Here is a 27,423-nt window from a genome sequence, read left to right on the forward strand (position 1 = left end):
TCTCAATATTAACCTTGTAACAACTTTTATTATTATTAGATTATATTATTTTTGTAACAATCTTATTATTATTATTAGGTTATCTTATTCTTGTAACAATTATTATTATTATTTTGTTATATTTTCCTTGTAACAATTTTTATTATTATATAATCTACCACTCTTATTTGTTAGATGTACAAACCGCTCTTACTACTACTTTGTTGTTGTCAACGACTGCTTGAGGCTTCCTCCAAAGTGAATTGTGAGTAATTTCATCATCTCATTGTCTATATCGTAGTATTATTAATTACATCGTTATTGATTCGCTACTTTATTATCCTTGTTTAATCGTTATCGTTGTTGGAACTTTATTGTTTAAATTGTTGCTTTATCCTTACGGTGGCTTGTTTGTTTCATAGTGTGTTTTTTCTTATGGTATTGATCCATTCATTTGAGAGTATTGTTTTTTTTTCACTTTTAAAATCGTTGAAGTCTTTTTTTTTTGATGAAATCGTTGAAGTTTTATTATTATTATTATTATTTTATTTTAATTCAGCTTATTATACTTGTTGTTGCTTGTTTTTTTTTCACAGTTAATTCACCTATCCATGTCTTGTTGTGTAAAATCTTGACCAGAATTTTTTTTCACTACACAACCTTACTATTATCGGATTAGCTGAATATAACTCGTAATCATTGAATCAAATTGAAAATGAAATTCACTAAAAACGCACATAGTTTTAAAAAAATAAAATAATTTACCATGAGAACAGAAATATACAAATAAAATTTTGCATAAAATAGCTACAGCCTACAGGCAAACGAACAGTAAAAACTCAGGACATGTTTACATTTCACATGTTCCCACTTAAAACCTCTCTCAAACATGCAGGCCATTTATTTTATTTTTTTAAAGGCTGATGCTGGCTATTGAACTTGTTCCTGTTGGCACACTACATTATCCATCCTCAAAGCTGTGCATTATTTTTATTGATACTTATTGTTGTTGGAGTATCAGATACAGCTTATATAAAATGCAAATCTTCACTTCTAGCTAAAATAGGATAATCACAACCTAGTAGTGTTTTTTTTCACTGTTAATTCACCGATCCTACATGTCTTGTTGTGTAAAATCTTGGCTTTATTTTTCTGTACATTAATCTATATGCTTGGAGCAAAATACATGAGCCAATTTAAGATAAAATAGCGGCTTAGATGTGTGCTTGTCTTTGTCAGTTTCTGAAATCGTAAAAACAAACAGTTTCTTTTATTTAATTAAGTTTAAGGGTAAAACGGTAAAATACTGTTAAAATCCCTCCCCTCCCCTTGTGAACCAAACACACTTTTAATTAAAAATATCTCCCCTCCACTCCCCTCCGTAAAAATCCCTCCCCTCCTAATTCTCGAACCAAACGGACCCTAAGAGAAAATGCATCCCTTTTTTAATTTCATACAAAAAAAAATCCATTCTTTTTTTTTTTTTTTGGTAGATAGACGAAATGGCAAAGTCATTATAAACTCACACACACACGTGGAGGTATCGGGGTTCGAACCCCGATCATGACATCCGACCTAACAATTTCGGCATTTTGCCAGTTGAACTAGGACTTCTGGATAAATCCATTCTTCTTTAGTTATACATTTATACTTCCACTCAATGTAACCCAAAAAAATACTCTCACTTATACATTTATCTCTCTTTCAAATTAATGTGAGGGGATAAGCTTTACACATTTGGTAAAACCAAGGGGAAACTGATAGGATATTTAGAATAAGGAGCATTAATATAGTGACTCGGCTAATTCTAGATGTTATTATGACTCACCTTAATCTAGAAGGATCCATAAGATATATTGTTAGGGGATAATATTGAGTAGGTTAGGGTACACTTATCTTATTATGAGTATGCACAAGTTTATATAATCATTGTATGCCTTATTATGAGAATTAATGAAAAATATAATGAATTTTCTTTCTTTTATCTCTAGCTTTCTCTCTTAATTTCTGAAGTGTGATCCCAACTCGAATTGGATTGTATTAGAAGCATGGGACAAAAGGATCATAATAATTTTCAAAGTTACAAAGAAATATGAATCGGTGATAGTTATCCTCGATCCCAAAGTCACCATAAACAATTTAGAAAATTGTTTTTTCTCCAAGTCAAAAATTGCCAAGGCCACATCGCAAAAAATACGTGCAGTGGTGAAAATTTAGAGGTGCAGATGTGAGCCACATGGGGATGAAATTTCATTTTAGGAAAGGAGAAGCGGTGTGTGCTACAGTAAATTTTAATATATCCGTGAAATTTCGTATAAATATATATCCGTACAATTAAGCATTTCCCTTTATTGTATATTTTGATAGTATAGATAATTTTTAAATGTATATAGTAAAATAAATATAATTTTTGACATTGATTTGATTACAACCCCCGTATATTTACTAGATTTTCAAGTTTTAATTTTTTTCTTCATAACTGTAGCTGAAATGGTTTATATACAATGGAAATTGTTTGTCCAAATAACATATTTGTAGCTGAAATGCATTGTAAATTTATTTTATGTTTTATATTTGACATATTTTCAATAAAGAACAATATTTTATTTAGTTCCATATAGTTAAAATATCATATATCCGAAAATATAAGATCAACTAATAAAAATGTTGAAATTGTTAACTTTGTGAATTTTTAGACAATGTTGGTCACATACATGGTATAAATTCATCCTTATCTTTTTTTTTTAAAGACTATTGGTCACATAATTGTTCCTCCACTTATATACGTGAGTTTTTAAAGACTATTATCATTTTTGCCTATTTTCCAAAAAAAAAAATCCTTGAAAGTTTTTTACCTAAATAATGTTGGTCCAAACGTTGTCTCAATTCATGCTTATTTTTTTAAAAAAGGAAATTCATTCTTATCTAAATTCATGCTTATGCTAAAAAGATAGTCCACATATATTTTAAGCTGATAAAATAAATCCTAAAAAGACGTTGGTCAAACTAAATTAATGATTCATGCTTATCTAAAAATATAATTGACACATATATAAATTGCACAAGGTGTTGTGAACTCATTCATCCATCTTCAACATTGCATGCTTGATCAAAATGGCTTCCAACACAGAAAGCAATAGTAACAAGGTAATTGTTCACAACTTGCTCCCTCATTTGGTTGTCTATAATGATGGCACCATAGATCGTCTAAGAAACTTTCCAATTGTTCCTCCACAACAAGAGGACCCTAAAACTGGTGTCTCATCCAAAGACATTGTCTTTTCCAATGACCCTTACCTCACTGCTAGACTTTACCTTCCAAAACTAACACAAACCAATGATCAAAACCAAAAACTCTCCATCTTGGTTTATTTTTATGGTGGTGCATTCAGCTTTGAATCAGCATATTCATCCATCCACCATGCATATTGTAACCTCTTAGCTTCTCAAGCAAATATTTTGATTGCTTCCATAGAACATAGAAATGCTCCAGAGCATTATCTTCCTGCAGGTTATAATGATTGTTGGGATGGTCTCTATTGGGTTGCTTCTCATGCAACTCAAAATCCCATAAACAGTGACCCTTGGATAATCAATCATGGTAATTTCAATAGAGTTTTCATTGGTGGTGATAGTAGTGGTGGTAATCTTTGTCACAACGTTGCTATGCGTGCTGGTGTCGAGGATTTACCTGGTGGTGTTAAAGTATTTGGTGCTTATCTTAACCACCCTTACTTTTGGGGTGCAAAACCAATAGGGGAAGAACCTGTTATAGGGTTTGAGGAGACTTTACAGTCTAGGATTTGGAAGTTTGCATACCCTTCTGCTCCTGGTGGGTTAGATAACCCTATGATCAATCCATTGGCTTCTGGGGCACCTAGTTTGGCTACACTTGGTTGTTCCAGGATGCTTATTACTGCTGCTGGAAAGGATCAACTTCTCTTTAGGGACAGATCAGAAAGATATTTTGAGGCTGTGAAGAAGAGTGGATGGAAAGGGGAAGTGGAATTCTTTGAAGAGAAAGATGAGGATCATGTTTATTACATGTATGATCTTGAAACTGACCAATCTAAAAGATTCATTAAAGTTTTGGTTGATTTTCTTCGTCAGTGAAAGAAGAAACTTTCATGTCATCATTCTCCTTTGTAATAATAAATAAAATCTGGTATTGTATTTGTAATAAATATTTCTTGGTTAATTACTGATAATTCCTAAATGTTGTTAAATCAGGAGCATTGCATAGCATCAGTTCATTCATCCCTTTCAACCTCTTTGCATTTCGTGGCAATGCCACACACACCTTCGTCTACCAACACCATTGATGTTTTTTTCCACAGATACCAACGCCATTGATTTTTATATTTCAAATTTTAAAATTTTAATTTTGAATATCATTTTATTCTTTTCTAGGAGATCGATTCATTCTTTTCAGGTTTTATTTTGATCCATGTATTGATGAAATTGCACCGTTCAACGCTGTCATGTAGTGGTGCGGAAAATAATCGATGCATCGACACCAATTCAATATTCGAACCAAACATGTACACCAAATTATGAAGGAAAAAAAACTGTTTGAAAAAAAATAAAACCTGACCAAATTTGATCAAAGAAAACAAAACTTTCCGTAATGACTTAATACTTTAGACTTAATAAACAAAAGTAAAGAAATGATTTGTAAAATCATTTGCACGGGTCCTACCTACTAAAACGTGTTCGAATAAGATATCATAATAAAAAACGACATTGATATAAATGCACGTGTTCGAATGTGAAATAGTCACATGATAAAAATGTATTACATTAGTCATATCATTTTGAAGTGACATTAGTACATTTTACATTAATTATCATACATTACGAAATACTCTATTAACGACATTTTGAAGTGACATTAGTAATTTCACATTCATCACCGATTATCGGTATCTTTAACCCATTTTATTTTTTTAGGTATTCAACCCATCTCTTAAAGTAACTCTTGTCAATAGTCATTGCAAATAAAACAAACAAAAATTGACTCCTTTGAAACTTGATTCAAGCCTTACGCCAATTACTTATTAAATGAGCCAACTTTCATTGGCTTAACTTAGTTAATATAGCCGGTTAAAATTTTCTGTTTTAAATTACAAATCATAAATTTTCATTTATGACATCTTTATGTTGTATTCCAATAGCAAAATATGATAACAATGTCAGAGATTCTCTTAAAAGTTTGACACCGTGATAAGAGAAAGCATGTACAACTTAACCTGCATCCCAATAATAAGATAGTAGTTAACAATATAAACCAATTGCTATGAAATTTGCAAGATAGAAGCTGACATGGTGAGCAAGAATGGAAGACCAAATATCTTTGTATTACTCGGACATTAAAAAATTATCACATAAATAAAAAGAAAGATTAAATTCATCTTATAAAAGCATTGTTTTTTTAAACCTCATCTTTGCAATTTATACAACTCTTGTTATATCTTGTTTTGAATTCTCCTCCACTTCATTTACTTAGACATCTTTGAGTATATCACGGCAAAATTTTATTAATCAAAGCTAGTAAGAGAAATACTCAGCTTGCAAATAGAACAAAGTACAAAATACAAATGCATATGGGCATAATCCCTGATAATTCCTAGCAAGCAAAAAAAAGCCCCAAACTGTCAGCACCACTAAAACATGACAGCAGCAAGGCTAAAACGCCAAAAAAAAACAATAGAAAACACAAAAACTCCAAGCACACAGAAGCTGCAATCGCCAAAGGAAGCCTCAAAGCCACCAGCAAATGCTAGACGGGACCGCAACCCTCCCACAAACTCAGAACAGAACAGCAGACCAGCCAGGAACATAAGGACTAATAGAAGAGAAAATGCAATTTAAACAATTAAGTGATCTCAAAGACCTTGAGGATTTGGGAGGGAAAGTGGGATTAGGATTAGGGTTAAGTTATAGCTTGACCTAATTAGTGTTTATAGTAAGTATGAAGTATGATTATGTTTTTACTTTCTCTATTGCATTAGTTTCCGTGTTAATGCCTATTTTTCCTTGTAAATTTATGATTGTTACAAATGGTTGTTCACAAAATTATAAGCTCATGCATACATAAAAGATGTATTTGTAACATTAGTTAACAACACCTTTTTATGTCAGAAAACAACTAAAAGACTACATAACCAGACCATCAACGCAACTTTCTTGCAAACGACTAATTGTCATATATACATGAAATGATTGGGTAACCTGTAACATAATCATAAACTCAACAATTGTAAAGGAAAATCGATTGAGATAGAGAACAATTAATTCATAACCATCACAATCTTGCAGGAGGAAAAAAAACAATGTTCGTGAAGGTCATGTGTGCTACATCTATGACATCGACATTAAAATCAGATGAGAGAGACACATCATCAAAAAAGAACATACACCACTTGGTGTTGGACATTTCTTCAAAACCATGTTGTTCTGAATCCAGAAGACCTCACACTTCAATAAATAACATCTGCATATTATGTACATTGCAATCTGTTAGAAGTAAGAATGGCACATGCTACGCCTGGATGTTGGAGTTCCCCTTTGTAAGAGCATTAACAAAGTAATTGCGGATATCTGGTATTGTACGCTGAATTAAATCAGAGTTCCTGCAAACATTTGGCACAAGCAGAATTTAGAAATTTAAGAACCAATGTAATATTAAACGTGAACTTCAATTATCATATTCATGAATGAAGTATATGGAAGCAACCATGCCCCCAACAAATGCTTTAACTGACAATAAAACTCTTCACACATGAGAGAGAAAAAAACTGACCAACTAAGACTTACTTATTCAGCTTATTTCAAAGCGAAGGTTGGTGTCTGTATCTAACTATACGACGGTGTAACGTATAAGACCGCAGTTTATCATATTGGTAAAATAAAACCAAGCAAGATGGATAAAGGAACCGTCCCCAAACCTATTTTCTTCAAATGTTGAGAAAACCATTCACTTGTCCTCATTTTGTATCTATCTGAGAAACCTTTACTCAAAAGGTGAAATGGTGCATGATTGTAAAGACCTACTCCTTGTTAATTAATATGTATAACACCTGTATAATTTTCTTTTAGACCTCTAAAAGAATGTAACTGTTCGCCAGAAACTTTCAATATATGGATTCATTTTAGGTCAACATATTTGACAAAACTACAACAATAATAAAGACTGTTAAAACCTATAGCTTATTCAAGATTCTTAGATATTTTGTTTCAAAAATATATATAATCGTAGATACATAATTAATTTAGATTGCCTGATAAATTTATAAAAAAGTGTCTTTTACACATTCCAAGGGAAAAGAGAATTCTACAAAAAGCAAGAAGCATAAGATTGAGGAATTCAGATAGATACCCTGGCGTTTCACTTAATTTATCGAAGTGCCCCAAGATAAAAAGGATGCACGTGTGTCTCAATGATGTAGCATTGAAGGCTTCTGAAAGTTCATACATACTTGACACATTCTCGAGTGATACATGCTGTGGCAAAAACTCAAGTAATGAGGACTTCACTTTTGATTCTAATATTAGTTCACGAAACAATACTCTAGCAAAACCAATTCACTTAGCTAACCTGTGCAATCGTGTATTCACATAGTCTCTTAAGCCCTTCCAAGAGATATTGATCAGCTGCTCGGAGGAGATCTTGAGCAATTTCAAGAGTGACATCAACTGATCCAGTATAGATAAATCTGGACAAAGAGTAAACAGTGAGATTTAAGTTGTCCTCAAATCATTACAAACTTCCATAAGGCATATGGTTAGACCTCATCATAAGCTCAAAGACCTGCCATCTAATATTTGGAATCTCAATGTCCCTTGCATCCTTCTCCTGTAATAGAATAAAAGAATTGTATATCAATCAAGGACATGGATTTTAGCTTTGTATTAAAATTTCAACAGAAACTTTTATTGCTAAATTTAAAATTCACCATTCAATTCAAAAGCCAAATCTGAAATATCCGACAAAAGTTTTCGCATGGAAGAGAAAGCATTAAAACCAAAATAGTAGGTGATAAATATGTTTCTCGTAGAGAGAAATCAATAAAGGAGTTTCCTTTTTGGTAGATAATCAACAGTAACAAGAATCAAGGGAGGAGAGAGAGGAAATATACCCACCCTATAACCACCATCAAACATCGCACGAAATGCATCTGAAGATGCAAGTAGACAGATTCTATGAGCATGAAACCGTTTACCTGCAGCAAAGTATAGAGATACCTAGTTATATACAAATGTCAACTGAAGCTATGACACTACATTTCAGGTAAGTTATTTTTCAAGAAACATTCATGAGAATTAAACGATATGGATAGAAAGTATCAACCTTCAACCAAAAATGTAACGTCGGACAGGGTAGCATTGTTTACATACTGCTCCCCCAAATAGACCTGCAAGGATAGTCTAGGATGATAAATATTCCAACATTAAAAGCAACTTATCCAGAATCATTTAGACGTGGCGGAAAGTAAGGAGAAAGGATGAAACTAGACATCAGATGCCAATTAATTAAATGTAGCATATATTCATAACTCGACACCGTCACTTTTAGATAACAGTTTTATCGACTGTGGATGGCAGACCATGGTGGAAAGCCAAACTATACAACACTACAGCGCTGCCACCCTTCACAAATTGGCCATTGTGGTTGTAAAAAATAAAACCACCACCACAATCTTCCATGGCTGCTATTTGACAACACTACTAGATATTCATTTCAACTTCAAATGCCAAGAGATATCATAAGTTCAAAACATGGCAAACACAGAATATGCGCAAATAGGGTGAGGTCAGATTGTTGCCAGCATAAAAAAAAATTAGGGTTATGCTAGCAGTTGTTAAGGAAACCAAAATTAGCAGGTTTACAATGGATTCAACAATTTTTTAACTTTTAAAAGGTTAAATTCATTACTTTTCACCATTTTCCAATACAACAATTCTATTTTTGTCCTCTTAACCAATGCTTTAAGGGCACTCTTCAGCATTTCCCAAAAATTTAATCAATGACAAGATTCAAATAGGTAAAGATCTCACAGCTAACACATCTTAAGCATGTGATTGCACAAAGTTCCTATGAGAACAATAAGGGTAAAACCAAAATCAGAAGAAACAAAGTTTTCCCACACCATCGAGAAAAATAAACGAAATAAAATTTTGACCAAAAAACACCATGTAAGTAAAGCATTGAGATCCTGTGATTATGAAAATAGTGGAATGAAAATTATAAACCCTGAAGTAAAGCAGTGAGATTATAAACCCTGAAGAAGAAGAAGCAAATTAATTATAAGCTAACCTGAGGTGTTGGGGATGGAGGAGCAGCATCTACAGGAGACAGAGTCATAGCTTTGTTGGCCAACTTGAATAAAGCCACAGCACCATCAAGTTGCTGCTTAGGGCAAGATGAGCCAAGAAGTCCAATAAGCAACTCCAGCCCTGCATGAACAGATGCTCGACTTCAAACAGAATAAAATAAGCAACAAAATATCCATAAAAAGGATTTTATAGACAAGAAACAAGAGACATGACACTAATGCAAAAGGGTTGACTAGGGATATGCATACCATTGTGGTCAATAAATATTTTTTTCTGGTCATCTGCAGAACAAAGATGAGCAAGAGCCAAAGCAACTCGTCTTTGGAATGCCTTTTCAGAAACTCTCATAAGATATAACAAATGGTTCAGCACCTACAAAGAGAATATTAATAGATTACAAATTTGATCATAATATGAAACTTGGAACTTATAGAATAAGGTTTGGTGGTTTATTGTCGTATAGAACTAATTAAACTTATAACTGATAAAGTAATAGCATCCATGTCATTTCCATGTTAATTACAGTATGATGAGTAAACTCGGTAAAGTAACAAGTTAATGTGATATTGTGCTTACACGACCATTAATCTTCTCTTCTAGTCTTTTCAATGTCTTAGCAACACAATCCTTAGTTGCCTACAATAGAAAACAACAGCATTTCCTTAAAGATCAGTGGGTGTCAGAAAGCCTAATGTTTCAAGTTCATGAAGATAAAATTTGCATGCAATCACCAATATCATTTAATTCCCATTGATATAGGCAACAAAAGGGTTTAAGGCGGAAACTCTGAAACCAGAGTTACTACCTAGGTATTAAAGAGATAAACTTACTTGGATTATAAACTCTCCATCCTGAAATCTCTTAATTCCACCTATCCTAATAAAGTCGGGCACATTATCCTACGGCACAAAGTAAAACACATAAATTAACTTTGGTTTTCAGTAATAAATTTTCTAAACAATTAAGACAAAAGATCTTTAGTGGTAGAGTTCTTATAGTGTATCTTACCTCATTCTCTGCAAGGCCATAAAGAGCAAAAGCAGCATTATGTTGCAAAGACCCATTTTTTGAGTCAAGAAGCTTCAGTAGTGGCACTAATCCGCCAGAGTGTGCAATACCAGCTTGGTTATGTGTGTCCTGACATAAAATTTAATAACTTCAGGCCAAAGGAAATGGTTATGATGTTAAAAGGATTCTGTAGTTCAGCTTACAAATGGAAATAGTGCATAAAACTTGAATCTAAAAGGCTACAATATAATATTAGTAAGACACTTCCTTGCTCAAATCTAAGCTCACTGAATTTAATGCTTTGAAGGTTTCATCAGCTTCAAAAACAACATAATAAAATAACAACTGATAGTTTCCATCAGGGTAGTAAGTATCCTACAATACATAAGATATGTATTGTGATACGATACAAAAACACCATTCACCGATACGTATCTCTATGTATCGCGGTAATTTCCATCAGTGTAGTAAGTATCCTACGATACATTTCGCGATACCAAACAAGAAGACCATTCACCAATACATATCTCACTCTGTATCCCAAAAACCTTGTATCCTACGATACGATACGAAAACACCCTTCACTGATATGTATCTTACTCTGTATCCCAAACCAGTGTAGTAGTTCCTCCTATTTTTCTGTTTACCAGCGCCGCTTCTTATTCTTTTTTTTCAATAAAGTAGTTTTATAGGTTATGAAGGGAATTAAATTGTTACCTTTCCCATAATTTGCAACGTATCCAATACTTTTCAATACCCCACGATTCAATTCTTTACTATAACCTTTCAGACTTAAACTGTAACTTGTAACCTTTCCAATATCCCACGACTCAATGATTTATTTCTCTGTTTACAACTTCCCATTATCCACTATGTTTCTGTATATCTCGTTTCTCTATCTCTTTATTTTCTGCCATCTTTCTCTGTTCCTCTGCTCTGTTACCCTATTCCATTCTATTGTTCTTAAACTATTCACTAATGGGGCAGACAAAAAAGAAGAGAGACTGTGCTATTCCTTGTACTTCAAGGATGAAAAATCATCTTGCTGGGACAAATAAGAATGTTATTCCTTGCTCTTCTGTTCCTGATGAAGTAAAAAGATGTTTAAGGATGTTTTATGTTATTTATTTTTGTTTATGACTTGAGTTTTGAAGTATCTTGAAGTTTTTATTATGATATTTGAAGTATTTTGGAGTTTATATATGATATTTTAACTCATATTTTTTTTGCTAAATGTATCTTATGATACTAGATACGTATCCCGATTTGACTACCATGGTTTTCATGAATATAGTGATGAAACTACCCTCTCAAGTTGCACATACAGGTACAATAACATGAAAAAAGACAAAAGAAACAAATAACCTGTGCCAATCTCCCCAATGCAAAAGCAGACATTTCTTTGAGCTGAACATCTGAAGACTGAAGCATCTCTATCAAAGGTCGTACAGCACCTCTCTGTACAATGTGAACCTACAAAAACCAAGATCAACAGATCATAAGAATTAAATTCTGGAGACAGAGCATCTGCTAGGATCCTTTCTTTGAGCAAGAAATAATTCCTAGAATAATGGTGTAAAAACAGATTCAAATTAATAAAGATTGTAAGCAAATGAAGAATTTATTATTTCTTTAGAGAGATTGAAAGAGAAGATACAAAAGGTTTACAAAGGAGCGCTCTTCTTTCGTACTGGAACAACCAGTCCCAAAACTCAATTATTCCAAAAGCTATCTTTCCCCTCTGCCGATTGAGGGCTATTTAAAGACTTCCTAAGAAAAACCAAAATAACAATACTTAACAGCCACCTGAAGAGCACATCAACTTACTAACTAACTTCTACAAACCAACTCTTAACTACTCCAATTATCCTATACTCTATATCCTAACAGCATCAAACAGTAGTTAAAACCTAACTATCCAAAAAAAAGTAATGCAGAATTCAACATTTGAAGTTGGAATTATTGAACAATTGCTCTAAAACCAAACTTAGGTGTATATTTTTAGTTAGAAAACTAAAGTCTATATTTACCTTGCAGTCTGAATCAGTCGCTGCAAACTGTCCAAGTAACAATGCTGCTTCCCTCTGGCTTTCAGAGCAACAGGAGCTGTTACATGGATCCTCATTAGAATAGATTAATAAGATATCCTTCTCAGCTGTATATTTTGATCTTGGAAGATTATTGCCATCAAAAAAGGAGCTTTGGACATATTGTAATTTTATAATCACATCATAATATCAATACAAGTCGAGGGTAGGGTTGCAGAAGGGGGTAAAGGCTTAAAGGGAGCATTGTACTTTTCATGGGTTCAAATTGAGAATATTACCTAAGTAATCCAATAACAGGTTGCAAGGCTCCAGCAAGAATAACATCTTTCTTTATATTGGGGGATGAGTGGACCAGATTTCCGATCACACCAACCTGTAATAAGATAAAATTCATGAAATGTGCCCAGTAAGAAGTGTAAAGACCAAACTCAACAGTATTGCAAATTAAGAACCTATAATTAAGGCTAAACTAGTAGTACCGCTTCATAATGAATAGCAGCATCTTCTGACCGAAGCATCAAAATCAGAGTTGGAAGAGCGTTGCATTCAACAATCTGACACGTCATGACGATGCTATGTAACTTACTCATATACTCATATATCATTAAAATTTATCTAAACCCCCATCTTTCAATAAAAGGCCACTTACCTGATTCTTGTTTTCATCATTTTTAAAAGCCAGGGTTCGTAAAGCACCAGCAGCTGCTCTTTGCACTTTTGTATCCGCAAATTCAAGCAAATGAACTAATGGTGGAATCCCACCTTCCGTCCTACACATTGAGATCAACATATTAAACAGAATCATTCATTTAAAAGTAAATTTCATTAGTATGGTAGTCCTTGAAGAAGCAAACCTGACACGGGTTTTAATACTGCTGTTCTCGTGAGCAAGATTCGTGATCGCATCTGCAGCCCTCCGAATGAGACTATTAATGGCACGTGATGTTAGTCCATTCTTATGTCTCTTCAAAAGATCAACAAGATGCTTCAAGGCACCACTGTCTACAATGAGCTGTTGATGTTCTGGCTGTAGAAAGCATTTCAAACAAAATAGTTAGTTAGGGAATGACCAAGGAATCATTCTACATATTAGACCCTCAAACATTATCTTGTAAGCTTCCCTGTACCAATTCTAAAATGGGAGAAAGTTTCTCCATCTCAACATGACGAGTACATCCGAAACAAATACAAATTTTGTGCCATACAAAAGTGTACTTCTTGAACATTGTGTAGTTTTTAAAAAAGAAAATGTGGGGTGAAAGTTAGCCCCCTTAACCTGAATAATCTAATAATATAATAAAGGAATAACCCGCATTTCAAATTAGAAAACATGATAGAATACAAATAGCTATCAAAGAACTATAATCTTAGAGTAGCCAAATTCATCTTTGACTTTGTATGACAGTCTGAAATAGGTCCCTGAAATTATGACTATTTCAAAAAGGTCTCTGACTCTATTAAATTGTCAAGTTGATCCTTATATTTAACCACTTATTATCAATTAAGTCCTTATATTTTAATAATTTACTATCAATTTGATCCCTAAGTTTTCCACCTACTATCAATGTAGTCCCTAGCATATTCATTGAAGGACTAATATGAGGAAAAATTGACAAAATCAAGAACCTTTTTGAAATATTCAGAACGTCAGAAACCTATTTGAGAGCGCCCTACAAAGTCAGGGACTAATTTGGTGGTAGACACTTAATCTTAATATGAGTGTGCAGAATACAACAACAACAACAAAAACAAAGTCTTATCCCGCTAAGTGGGGTTGGCTACATGGATCAAACTACAACATAATGTTCTATCATAAACCATATTTTGATACAACTAATTAAGCTTTAAATCTTTCTCAAAAGCTTTTCTTGTAGTTTTTATAAGTTCTCATCTGAATTATCCTCCATTTGATTTACTTTTTGTACTACAAAATCTAAAGATCTTCTCTCTATGCCCAAACCAATAAATCTTATTTTCCACTATCTTTTCTACTATAGTTGTCTGTCACCCTAACTCTCTCTCTCTAATATTGTCATTTCTAATTCTATCTCATCTAGTCTTACCACACATCCTCATCTCCGCTACACATTTCATTCACATGTCAGTTCTTCATCACTAACACTATGTTCCATACAACATAGTCGGTCTTACAGCTATCCAATAAAACTCTTGAAGTTGTTCTCCATTTCAACGACTCAACTTGAAATCGATGACATAAGTAAGAAGTGAAATTACCTTGACAGCAAGAAGTCCAAGCGCGAAAGCACTCCCTTTCTCAACCTCATGTTCAAACGGCAACGGCTTTTGAACAGAATCATTTTGAGTCGGTGGTTGAAGATGCTTAATCAAAGCCGGAACAGCACCTCCTTCAACAATGACATTCACAATTTCCTCTACAATTGCAACAACATCATTTAATTCAAAAAAAATAAAATAAAAAATGTTGGTTAAAAAGATGATGGATACCGTTTTTGGCAAGATCGGCGAGAGCGTGAGTGGCGCGTTTAGCGGAAGCTCTATCGAATTCGTTGGATGAGAAAGATGAAAGGAGAATTGAAACGTGTTGATCGACGTCGGAGAGAACGGCGTCGAGAGCGTCTCCGGTGAGAGGAAGGGAGATCTGTGTGACTTGTTGGAATTGTTCTTCTTGTTGTTCCAGTTTTCTTTTCTGGCCTTTCTTCTCTGATGATGGTAGAAGCTCCATCAACGGTTAAGAAGAATAAGAAGAAAGAGTCTAGAAGGTTCCTCTCCCTCTCTTTCTCTCTCTCTCTCTCTGTGTGAGATAGATAAGAGTTAGATAGGTGTGAGAGGGAGAAGAGCGTGATACAAAATGGATTTCGGATTTCAAGTTGAACATAGATAGATGATGATGAATGAGCAATAAGCATACCAGATCGGAGGGGTAGTTTAGAAATTACACACTATTTTTATTTGTTTTTCTTTTTACTTTTGTCTCTGAATGGGAGGGAAAGGTGTCGGCTTCAGAAACGGCCACATTAAATAGTTTCAAGCTGTGAATAGTCTCCGAATGGGAGTACTTTACAAAAAATTATTTTTTTTTATGTTTAATTACACTTTCTATTCCTATTTTTTAAAATTTGCAAAAATATTTTACTTTTTTCAAATTGAACATATGGTTCTTTTTTTATATATTTGTGGTAATTTTGGTCTTAAACTATCTTTTTTGCTTTAAAAATACTGATTTTTGGTGCCAAAAAATAATAATTTCAATCCTAAAATGATATTTTGTCCTTAAATTCAACACTTGGTTGATAAATTTCCACTTTTTGTATCTAAATTTACCATTTTTAAAGTGAAAAGCATGTGTTCTGACCATAAGTACAACAAATGTCAAATAGAGAGATTAAAAACTTCAACCTTAAAAAAGGGTTTTTTTTTCTCTCAAATTTTATAGAATAAGAGCACAAAAATATAATTAAACCTTGTTTGAACCCATTATCTACTACAATGGCATACTAAGTTGAATGATTGATTTCACCATCCATTAGTTTAAATTAAAGTAAAGTTATGTATGAATTGGTTCAAAAAATAAATTGCTAGCACAATGAATCAATTGGAAAAATTGTTCCCGTCAGCATAGCTTTGTTGATATGAAAAATGCATTATTATATGTAGGGTTGGGGTTTGAACCGCAAACATCCAATTTATTTACTTTAAAAGTGAATTCTAACTACTAAACTACTTAACCAAAAAAAAATATAAGAACAACGAAAAACACCTAATTGTGTATGAATTTATCTTGCGACATAGCCAGTCACAAGAACATTTCCAAAAATTAATAAGGAAAATATTCCTTCAATAAATGCAAATTAAAAAATAAATATTGATTGACACTTCTATTTTTACATCAATTGTTTCCTATAAATATATGGAAATGACCAAAAAATTCAGTGGTGATTAACTACAATTGATTTTCTAATTATAAGCCAACGGTAGTTAACTACCATTAGAGTGTTTTTTTCCATATGTTTCTATGAAACAATAGATATGAGAAAAGCAATTGTCAAATTGTTTTCTAGAAATTGGGTATGATATGTCGAACTCAATGAAATGGTTGGGCCCTACACAGACAAAGTCCATAAATTCTTAGCAAGCCCAATGTCCAATATGCTACGAGGCACATACACTTTGACATTAGACGTGTTTCAGTGTCAGACACGTGTTAAACAAATGTTTTAAAATTAACTTTTTTTTTCTTTGCTTCGACAGACTCTTACACTCCTTTGATAATTGTCATTCGCTTACCAATGTTTTTTTTAGGGAATTCGCTTACCAATGTTAGTTAACTGTCATTGCAAATTTTTGTTTAATTTTCCAACGACAGTTAAATGTCGTCAGGAAGTCAAACAAAAATTTGCAACAACATTTGATTACCGTTGACTGTGAGAAGTTTGAAATGAACTAACTTCATCCGGATTGGGCTCATGCTCAAATGGTGCCATTTAATTTGGGAAAGGAGAGTTTTTCCCACCATGGGAAAGTTGATCATGTCCATTAGATTAAATGAGGAATATATTCCTATCATATTCTCTCAACCACTAGATTATTTTTTTATACTATCTTTCACACTCTCTCTTTCATGTCCCCACACACCCATACCACCACCACTAAATCACAAATTCAACAACCACTTTGACCACCACACACCACCACTGCACCACCACACACCACCATGGTTGCTGCCGGAAAGAACTCTCCTTTCCCAAATTAAATGGCACCATCATTTTAATCAAAACTCAAGGGTACCTACAAATTTTCCTATAAAGAATCTAAATTAACCTAACGATGCAATATTATATTTTTTTAGAGGGATGCAATATTATTTTGTTCATAGTTTATTTTAGAGGGATGCATAATTATCTTGTTGTTCGAATTCCAACCACCATCGCATAAACTATACCTGTTTGTGATTGTGTTTTTTTTTATCCAATTAATCTGTTTCTCTCCAGGTAAAATGATTGTATTATATAATTTTGAATTATATTATTTTTCTTCTGTTTTTTTTTATAAAAAAACAAATGGGTTCCTGGAAGCATAAAAAAGAAAAGAAAAGAAAAAATGTTAAAAAAAGTAAGATTTAAATGCGTTTTTGGTCTTTCTATTTAAAAAGAAAATGATGTTTTGGTCTTCCTATTTTAAAAATTGTACGCTAACAAGTTTTTCAGCAGCAACCATGGTGGTGTGTGGTGGTGCAGTGATGGTGTGTGGTGGTCAAAGTGGTTGTTGAATTTGTGATTTAGTGGTGGTGGTATGGGTGTGTGGGGACATGAAAGAGAGAGTGTGAAAGATAGTATAAAAAAATAATTTAGTGATTGAGAGAGTATGATAGGAATATGTTCCTCATTTAATCTAATGGACATAATCAACTTTTCCATAGTGGAAAAGAACTCTCCTTTCCCAAATTAAATGGCACATGCTCAAATACACAGGAGATGCGAAAGTGTTGTGCCGTCAATACACACTAGCATTCCTTCTCAACTATCTTATAAAAGGATATGGATTCTATGAAAACGGTACACTTTCTATTCGATCAAATAGTGACTTAAACTATACCCGCTGTCCACTGTACCCTTGTACACCGGTTGCTACCTCATGGTCTCTTCTCTTCTACATTATATAGAACAATGATCAACAAGGCCCCATGGGGCCACGACTATTATATTATGATTGATATTTCAGCTTAAATATCAGAAGATATATTTTGATAAAGACGGTACGTTATAAAAATAAAAATATTTATAATGTGAATTCAATTTATGGTGATCCTGGTTTCTGCGGGGTCAGCAGGAGTTGTTGTCATCCCTTTCATCAACTAGTTCTCATTTGCTTTTAAGAATATGAGTTCGAGTTATAACCAAAACGACAATCATTTGTTATAATCAAAACAAAACTAGTCTTTTCCTAAAATATTAAGATGGGTAAGGCGTTCAAAATAACATATTAAACTGTGCAAAAATTCAATTTGATGCAGATCAGAAAATATATAAGCAACAAACAAGCTTCCATTTCAGTGAGTTAAATCAATTACTAGTCAGAAACTTTATCCGCAGTACAAATGAATGAATAACAATAATTTTTTTTTTTTTTTTTTGAATCGGAATAATAATAACTAACAATAATAGTAATAGTGAGGTTCCAACAATAGAAACAATATTCAGAATTTGATTTTATTGTCGCAGGTTGAATTGGCAATTTGGCCATGTATGTATACAAAAATATCACAAGTGGAGTAAGTTGTGGCTTTGATCTTTATGAAATTAAATATCTTGACTTTACCTACTAAAGTAGTTGTTGAGGTAAAATTTATAACACCACCTAAATAATCACCAAGTAAATCCGGAACTTCTGTAACATCTACATAAACATTCAAAATTGTGCTTATGTTATGTGATTTAAGAGCTGGAATTGTGTCTTCATGTAATGGAGCTGTAGCCAAAAGATTACCACGGTAATTAAGATAAGCACTGCTGTTTTGGTATGTAAAGCTTCCATGATTAGGATTATCAACCGTGACCAATATAGCTAATGATAAATTTAGATCCAAAATTGGGAGAATATCAAGATGAAACCTTCCAAACTTAACTGATTGTAATGTAATTGTGGGGTCCTTTTGCTTGAAATCAGTGAGGAATAAGATTAATAGTATCACTAATACTACAATTAGAAAAATGGTTGTGACACCACAACAGATTTTTAGCCCTTTGGTACACCTTAAGCCACATGCCATGATGACTTCTTCAATTCACAAATGAGCTTGAAAATGAATTATTAGGAGGACAGTATGTTTAGAAGGTAGCTCATTTTGCATAATATTTATAGGAATAGCTGTCAGTATGTATGTATGTATGTTTAGTAGTGATTGTATTTTTTGATGAGAAATCAATGAGTAATTAATTAGTTTTAATAGTAATTTTATAATTAAGTTTGGGGATGAAAACTATGAATTAGACGGCTGCATGGTATTGTCTTTCATCGATCCTCCGGCTCTTGTTCTTGCAGTTACACAATTTCCCTTTTACAAGCTTATTTTTTGTTCATGCTGTCTATGCTTTCATCCATGAGGTGTGAATTCAATGATAAAACTTTTAGCTTCTAATTTTAAGGATGGAATTATATCCACTTGAATTAAATTGTAAAATAATATCAATGGTGACATACGAGTTTGGTTTTTTGAACCATGTAAATACGTATCCTAAAGCTTTCAAATGTTTATTTTACTTTTAAAATATATTTTACGCGATATGTATGAGATACTTCACAAATACATGTACATGTTTATGTAATCATGTGAAGGATGAAGGGTATAAAAAGGGTGAAACAAGGTTGTGAGATATCAATTGGAGATGTAATGGTTAGAGGAAATCGAACTTGAAACCTTAAAGAGGAGCACACTTTTGAGTCCCAAACACATACCACTAGGCCAACCCAAGTTGGTTTGAATCAGTTCGTATTAAACAATAATTTATCAAAAGTATTTTTTATCCCTTAAAAAAAAATTGAATTGTTGGTAACTTCATGTAGTCAAAATTGTTTCCATTCAGTTAATGATGTTTTTATTGTCCTCGTGAACTTAACTCAGTTGATATGGACAATGTATAATATATGTAAGATTTGATGTTCAAACCCCAGTCGCCACAAAAAAAAAAAATGATGTTTTTTTTTTGTCTAGAAAAAATGATATTTTTATTAATATTCTAAAATAGGGGTTAAAACCTATAATAATTTATGCAAAACTCTACAATTTGTGCTTTAACTATAAGTTTTTTTTTAAATGATAGTTTCTTTTTTCAAATAATCATTGTAATTATATATCGATATTAAAGAATAATCAATACATCTTTCTTTTACAAATATTCTACTATATTTTTTTTTTCACTGCATTTTTTAATCATCATAAAAACAGCTTTTTTTTTTTCTCATAATAATTGCCCGAGGGAGTACACTTATACATGCAGAAGCTAAAGTTGAAACTAAAAATTATTGGAATATTAATCAATAACTGTTGTTCAGAATCTGAAGTGCAGCTTCGAACATGAGCTTCTGAAGTGCTGCTTTTGAAGTGCAGCTTGTGCAGCTTTTGATGTCTTCAGAAGTAGAGTTTAGTAACCAATCTTGGTTAGCGTGTTAACAGGGTAGTTAGTTTGTTACAATGTTCAGTTGTATATATACTCACTCATGTGTTGTAAATAATAACAATTATTAATTTATCACAATTTCTCTGTTATTTTCATCTTACTTTTAAACAACTTATATTTATAAGCACTTTCCGCTGCGCATAGAACATAGCGATTGTTCTAACAAAAATAAAGGTTTCCTTTTTATTTCCATCCCAATAATTTACATTTGAATAATTTTATTTTTGTTTTTCGTCTCTATCACATAATAATGACGAGGTCAGATGAAATTTGATAAGCAGCAGCATGCAATGTCACACTCAGTAGGCCACGGTTCTTTTTTGGCCAATTTACCTTTTTTAGGATGTGAAGATGACGTCGGTGATAAAAATGAGGAATCTAAAATTACTCTATTGCGAGATTCAATCCATTGGAATATACGTGTGATATTTGTGATTCTATGAATTCAAATGAATGGTGATTATAGAAATTCAAACTATAGCCAAATGAATGAATGGTGTCCACTAGGATTTTGGTGACTGAATTATTAAGTACATAATAATAGGAAGTGATTGTTAGAGACGTGAAGAGATCGTACTGAGCTAGCTATATATTTGGCCGATTAATCATGCCATGTGATATGTCCCTAGCCAAGTATCACAACTTTGATCCTAGCTACCTTAATTACTCATTGACTCTAATTAACCTCATCTCAAAGCTTAAGCTTCTAATGGTTTCAGAACAACAAAACGAATAAGATTTCCAAACTATCCTTGTTAAGGCTCCAACAGTTTGGAACATTGACTCACCTAAGATTAAGATGGCTTTCTTTAAGAAAAATGATTGTTCATAGGTGTAAGTAAGTAGCACATGTAATAAAATCAGAAGCAATTTTAGTGTATTTTTGTTTTCACTTTTAAAAAGATAAAATTGATATTTGAGGGGTAAAATTGATTTTTCCATATTCGATTGATCTTGAGTCGAATTGAACCAAACTAAATCCAAACCGAAACCGCAAAAAATCACATTTGATTCGGATGTAATTGGATCATTTTCTTGCTCAACCGCATGGTTTGGTTTGATTTGCGGTTTTCATTTTACCAACCGAACCAAACCAAACCAAACCGCAACAAAAGAAAAATGTTAATTAAACATATATACACATAGAAACTCAATGGAAACTTTTATAAAATTACATACCTTTTCTCTTGTTAGATTCCTTCTATGTTTTTTATTTAAAATCTTAGTATTTTGCATTTCTTAAAAAATAGGATTGCGTTTTGTCCATGTTTTTAACTTGGTCTATGTTGGAAATAATGTAAAATAAAAATAAAATTGTAATTTTTGATGAAATTCAAAACATTGCTGAAAAATATGTTGTGTTTTAACTTTTTAACTTGATTTTAATGTTGGAAACAAAAAAAAATTATCGTCTCGAAAAAACTCGTATCAACCGATCCAACCCAAAGCGCATTAGTTTGGTTTGAATGTTATTTTTAAAGTCAACCGAACTAAATCGCATGCTTTTTTTATCTTGCGGTTCGAATGACTTTTACCTTCAAAATCGAATCAAACCGCACAGGGGACACCTACTTAAAAAGTTGAAATTTGTGTGATTGTGTCTATAATTAATTTGTAACCTCAAACTTATCATTTAAATACAGTTTTTAGTATTTTTCTGTTTTTGGTTATTATACACATTTTTATATGTACGTCAATCATGTATCGAAATCAATTTACGTACGTAATTCTAACCAAAATCCAAACAATATGTTGAAGTCAAAATTTGTGTACATAATGTAAAATGCATATACAAAGATATTCTAGATCCAACAACACATGACTCGTATTTTGCACAGAAAGTTAGCATAGGTAATGTGTATTGAAACTCAGAAAAAATTCAAAGAAGCAAACTACCGACCCGTAAAGGAAGCATACAAGAATCTTCCCTTTGATTAAACAATAAATGCACATTTATTCAATTAACTAGAATACAACGCCTTATGTTATCCTATTACTTGAAGTAGAAGAGTTGAACTTTCCTTTCAAGCTACGCACATGCACTATTATCAGATCCAGTTCTTTTCTGTACTATTGCATTTATACATGTATGTAAAGGACTCAGTATCAATCAATCAAAATGCTGTATTCATTAATATCATTATCATTATTTTATGCGATACTATATGCTTCAGATTTTCAGAAGCTCGCTTTAACGTTACAAATGGAACCATAATTAACAGAAAATTCCAATTCATATGATGCCAATTTTGCTTTGCAGAGCAATTACTACCACCACTGTACTGTACCACATCAACGTCACTCTTAATATTACAAACTAAATTCTAAAATATTATTACACAGACACAACAAGATTTCAAATTTTCCAATGCAATAAAAAAACAGTCAGAAAAAGTTTTTCCACTTTCCCGAGCAAAAATCCAAAAGCACGTTACAAATCTAACTACTCAGTCACATGCAAATGCAACGTTCTAACAATTCCACGTCAGATTCTACAATACAAAAAATTTAAAAGCAAAAGAAAAATATTCTCCTTTTTTTTAACATTAACATGATTGTTGGTTAATTAACGAAAACAAAAAACATAGATTAAGAAACTAACGCATGGTCTTTGTAGCATCGACACCTTTCATCGAAGACATGTCAGATATATGCGATTACATTCAATAACGTAACTTTGTTTTCTCAAATTATTATTATCGGCATTGATATGTGGGTGTCGGTGCTTCATAGACGGGATGCTACATTATACTAAAGAGTAAATGAAACACCAATTGAACAAATTACAACAGTTAGATGAGATTAATTTCATGATTACTACTAACCCCATGTTTATTCGTAATCAAAGAGTTTTTGCAATGAGTAATAGCACCTTGAATAGCACTCTGCAACTCTTCCATGGAAGAAGCATCTCGATCACCACGAAGAAGAACACCCTTTTGTGAAAGAACACCAGAATGACTTGGTGAAGATCTCATCGAAGAAGGACAACTTGAAACACAGCTTCTCTTTCTTGAATACCTTAAATTCCCCGAAAATGAATGAGATAACATAGTACTCGCCACATTCTCTTTCTTCTCAGATCTCTCTGTTTTTGTTAACAAAGACATAACCGTTAACGTTGTTGTATTTGTATTACTATTTGCACCTTCCTCAACTGTTTGTTGTTTTTGTGAAAGTTTCTCGTACAATGGTTTCACTTTCTTGAAATATTTTCGTATCACCTCTTTAGCAGTAACACTCATTCTCTTCATTTTCACTGAACTGTTGTTAATACTATTAGCAACAGTTTCACCTTCTTGGGTTTTAGCAACGGTTTCTTTACGAAAAACAGAGGAGAATCTAGACAAAGAGAAATACTTGTTTGTTTTCTTCAACTGTGAATTGGATCTAGTACTGTTGGAGGAATTGTGAAGACGTTTTAACTCATCTTCTTCTGTTACAGAACTTGGTCGTGAAGAAGAATTACAAGAATCAGGAAAAAGAGCAAGATCACTGATGAAAGAAGTGGTGGAATCATTGGAGGCGCTGCTACCGGTGGAATCACGGGGAGCAGTGGAGGAGGAAGTGGCGGAGGAGGTGGAGGAGGAAGAGAGAAGGAGAGTACGTACCATGGAGATACGAGGGGAGAGATGAAGAGGTAAGAGTTGGCCTTTGTAGAAGAGTTCATCTGCAGGACAGAGTGTGTTGGAGGATTTGCGAGGTGAAATGGAGATTGTGAACTCAAAATCTGAGGAAGAAGATGATGAGAATGAGTCATGTGATGGTGATGAAGGGAGTGTGTATGATTTTGCTCTGTTTTTGGTTCTTTTCTTCCCCATCTCAGCTCTTTTCTTCTCTACTACATCATACATGGTTGCACAATAATGTGCTATACTCTCATGGCTTTTAGGACCAAATGAATAGGAGATGTATTTAAAAGATTCTTCTAATTGGTTACTGTGTCATCAGTACTCTTTGACCCTATAAGTATTTTTAAATAGTAATTGCTTTTAAAAAATACCATTTATAAGTTTTGAATCATATCTTACACAAAATAATTTTGATCATCTAATCAATAAATTTCACCTATAAATTAATAGATACATTTTTCGGTCACTATTATAAACAAAAATATAAATTTTAAATTTATTCAATTAATTATGTATATGATCTTTATTATAGACCACATACATAATTTATTAAATAAACCTAAAATGTTGATTTTTGTTTATAAGAGTGATCAAATGGTAGGCGTATATGATAATTGTGATTTATTTGTTTAACAATGGTGAAACTGAAATCGACACTAGCATGGTGAAAGACTATTTTGTTTTCTGCACGTTGGACAATGTCCTTGTTTGTTGTGTAAAATATGTCAAAATAAATGTCTATTCTATAATGTAACGTTGATAAATATTTTGTTATAAATTCCTTAAAAAAAATATTTTGTTATAAATATTATTTTATTTTGAATCAGATATTCTCTACCTAAAGTGTAGAGATTAGTCTCTCAAGTCATCTATGACAATAATAGAGAGTAAAGTTATCTCTTAAGAGTTTTAACATTTTTATATTTTAAAGGATGATTCGAACTTAGGATCCTTCGTTGAACTGAAACAGAGTCCTTACCATCTTATTAAAATGCTCTTGATATAAATTGTCTTATATGTAGATACAAATTGAAGAAATTATATTTAGAGGTATATTTAGGAGGAAAAAAAAACTAATCTAATCTAATAATAATAACAAAACTTTGCACTTGAATTCAAATCATAATTGTTCATAGTATGCCCAATCTACTAACAAACTAGATCATTCAAAGTCTTTAGCTTCGGAGCAGATCAGAGGATGGACTTGCTGAAGAGGCACGCACATTGTATCAAGGTCTTTGATCAAATTTGGATCATCTAATTCACTCATAATCATGAGTGGTATACCGTGGTTCTCGTAGAGAATTGTTAAATTAGAGAGGTTATGCTAACTGATGTGTCCAAGATCCTAATTAAAAAAATAACAAATAAAAATTTTACATTAAAATAACGGAAATGATAAAGTTCCCGAAAAAATTATAGAGAATTTTTCCCGATAACTGTGGCTAGTTGATTAAAAAAAAATTGACACCACTACCTCCTTTATTCCACCAAATCCGGACTGTTCACCAATACATGCTATACTAACACATAGGCATTCTTGAATTTTCACGACATATTCATTCGGGTTCTTTAGCATTGCTTTTAAAATAAACACTTTTTTATACTTTTAAGAGTTTGACTATACGACTTTTAATCAAGTTTTTACCATACTTGTTTCCTTAATTAGTATTCAGGGGAATTGCTTAGCATTTTCCATGGAGTTTTTTTCTTAAAAACATTATCCTACTTTTGTAAAGTCTAACTCATGGCTCAAATTTGAGAGATTCATAATCCTAAATACCTCACACCTTTGACGCTAATTTTATCGTCGGAGTGTTTACATGTACACTACATTTCGTTGTGGAAGTGTCAGCCTGCCGCCTTCGTCTCCAACCCTTGTGTTGTGAAAGTGCCTCAAAATTGAAGAAATTGAAATTCTGGAAGCTGAAAATTGGTGGCCGATTTTGACCTGTTTTATTTGAGCTTCAGGTTCAACATTTATCGGTGGCTGATTTGGTGAGCACGATGGCCGATTTTGCCAACAGAAAATATAACATAAACGTATTTCAAGCCTAGATTTGTTCCAGTTTTATTGAGAATTCTTTTACTATGAATATAGACATTGTATGAGTGTAAACCTTGAGATAAAGGGGGATGAAACAAGGGTTTAGAAAGGCAACAACAAAACTAGGGTTTGTATCTTTGGAACAAACACTAGGGTTTGAGGGTTGATTCACCTTGGAAACACTATTAGGATTGAGTCTCTTGGTTACGGGAAGAGATTGAGACTTTGGGTAGAATTAGGCGGGAGACTTATTCTTGTAACCCATTGATATCTCTTTTGTAAAGTTATTCATCATTATAGTGAAACGGAGGGCTGCTCTCTCCCCCAGACAAGGTCAATTTGGACCGAACTGGGTCAACAAATTATTTTGTGTTCTCTCTTTCTTTCTCTGTTGTTTTCTACTTTTGTTTGTGTTTATAACTGTTCCATACACTTTATTTTGGTTTTCTTGATTATCTCTTGCTCCACACATCAAGTCTGTTATTGGTATGATTTTCTCATCGAATTCACAACACCTTGCTCAATTACTAGGCTGCAAATTTTAGGTCAGGTATGGATCAATAAGGATCAAACAATTTAAACTTAAATCCCACAAGGATCAAAGTTTTTATTCTGTCTGTTAAGTCTTATGGCTTCACGTCCAAATTCAAAGAGTAACTTAAGCAATAACACGTAAATAAGTAAATAATAAAAAAACGTTCTCTCACCTCTCTCTACAGAACCAAAAACCATGACCTCACTTCCCTTTTCCAAACCAGCCGCCACCATGTAGACCCATCCTCCGGTGGTGCGACAAGATCTTTTCTCCGCACCACCGCCGCCTCCTCCTCCCTCCGGTATTCCGTTTTTAGCCCGTTGACGTTTTCTTTCCCGTCATTTTCCGTTTTCGTTCAGATCTTGTTGTTTCGGATCTGGTCTTTGTTCGTCGTCTCTTCGTCAGCAAGTTCCAACCGTTGCAAGATCCGGTTTTGGTTCGTGCTTCGTCGGGTTTGTAGTTTTGGTTCTCAGTTTCGTCGTTGTGCCTCGCCGGAGGTAGGTTTGTGTCGTGATTTGGTCGTTCTCTTCCTGCGTTTTTTCTTTCTTTTTTCTTTTGCCGTATGTTTTCCTGCTTCTTCCTTGTGGGTAGTTGTTTTGTCGATTTTTTTTGTTCTATTCTGTTGGATATGCTTCTGATAGGTTTGTGTTATCCAGTTGTGTTTGTGTGTGGCTGTTGGTGT

At 33.1% G+C, this 27,423-nt stretch overlaps 3 protein-coding genes across 4 annotated transcripts; 1 reads left to right on the top strand and 2 right to left on the bottom strand.

Annotated features, from left to right (window-relative positions):
- Positions 1 to 3,074: 3,074 nt before the first annotated feature.
- On the top strand, positions 3,075 to 4,163 carry LOC11439595 (2-hydroxyisoflavanone dehydratase). The gene has a single exon (XM_003610637.3). It carries the CDS (start codon positions 3,094 to 3,096, stop codon positions 4,090 to 4,092), a length of 999 nt encoding a protein of 332 aa, XP_003610685.1. The 5' UTR covers positions 3,075 to 3,093; the 3' UTR covers positions 4,093 to 4,163.
- Positions 4,164 to 6,140: 1,977 nt separating this feature from the next.
- LOC11439596 (ARM REPEAT PROTEIN INTERACTING WITH ABF2) lies at positions 6,141 to 15,233 on the bottom strand. Of its 2 annotated transcripts, XM_003610639.4 has the most exons (19): positions 14,838 to 15,233; positions 14,607 to 14,764; positions 13,226 to 13,398; positions 13,021 to 13,141; positions 12,851 to 12,925; positions 12,650 to 12,744; positions 12,354 to 12,429; positions 11,689 to 11,796; positions 10,324 to 10,452; positions 10,146 to 10,214; positions 9,892 to 9,951; positions 9,564 to 9,687; positions 9,296 to 9,435; positions 8,330 to 8,393; positions 8,122 to 8,201; positions 7,770 to 7,834; positions 7,577 to 7,694; positions 7,358 to 7,482; positions 6,141 to 6,611 (listed from the first exon to the last, which is right to left on the bottom strand). In XM_003610639.4, the coding sequence occupies exons 1-19, from the start codon at positions 15,073 to 15,075 to the stop codon at positions 6,521 to 6,523; spliced, it is 2,109 nt and encodes a 702-aa protein (XP_003610687.1). In that variant the 5' UTR covers positions 15,076 to 15,233; the 3' UTR covers positions 6,141 to 6,520. The 2 variants fall into 2 exon arrangements, with proteins under 2 accessions (XP_003610687.1, XP_039690189.1); XM_039834255.1 differs by lacking the exon at positions 12,851 to 12,925.
- A 7,579-nt stretch (positions 15,234 to 22,812) lies between these two features.
- LOC11439098 (probable membrane-associated kinase regulator 1) lies at positions 22,813 to 24,459 on the bottom strand. The gene has a single exon (XM_003610641.4). The coding sequence runs from the start codon at positions 24,379 to 24,381 to the stop codon at positions 23,320 to 23,322; it is 1,062 nt and encodes a 353-aa protein (XP_003610689.1). The 5' UTR covers positions 24,382 to 24,459; the 3' UTR covers positions 22,813 to 23,319.
- Between the last annotated feature and the right edge of the window lie 2,964 nt (positions 24,460 to 27,423).

The sequence above is a fragment of the Medicago truncatula genome, chromosome 5 (assembly GCF_003473485.1).
Source record: "Medicago truncatula cultivar Jemalong A17 chromosome 5, MtrunA17r5.0-ANR, whole genome shotgun sequence".
Classification (NCBI taxonomy): Eukaryota; Viridiplantae; Streptophyta; class Magnoliopsida; order Fabales; family Fabaceae; genus Medicago; species Medicago truncatula.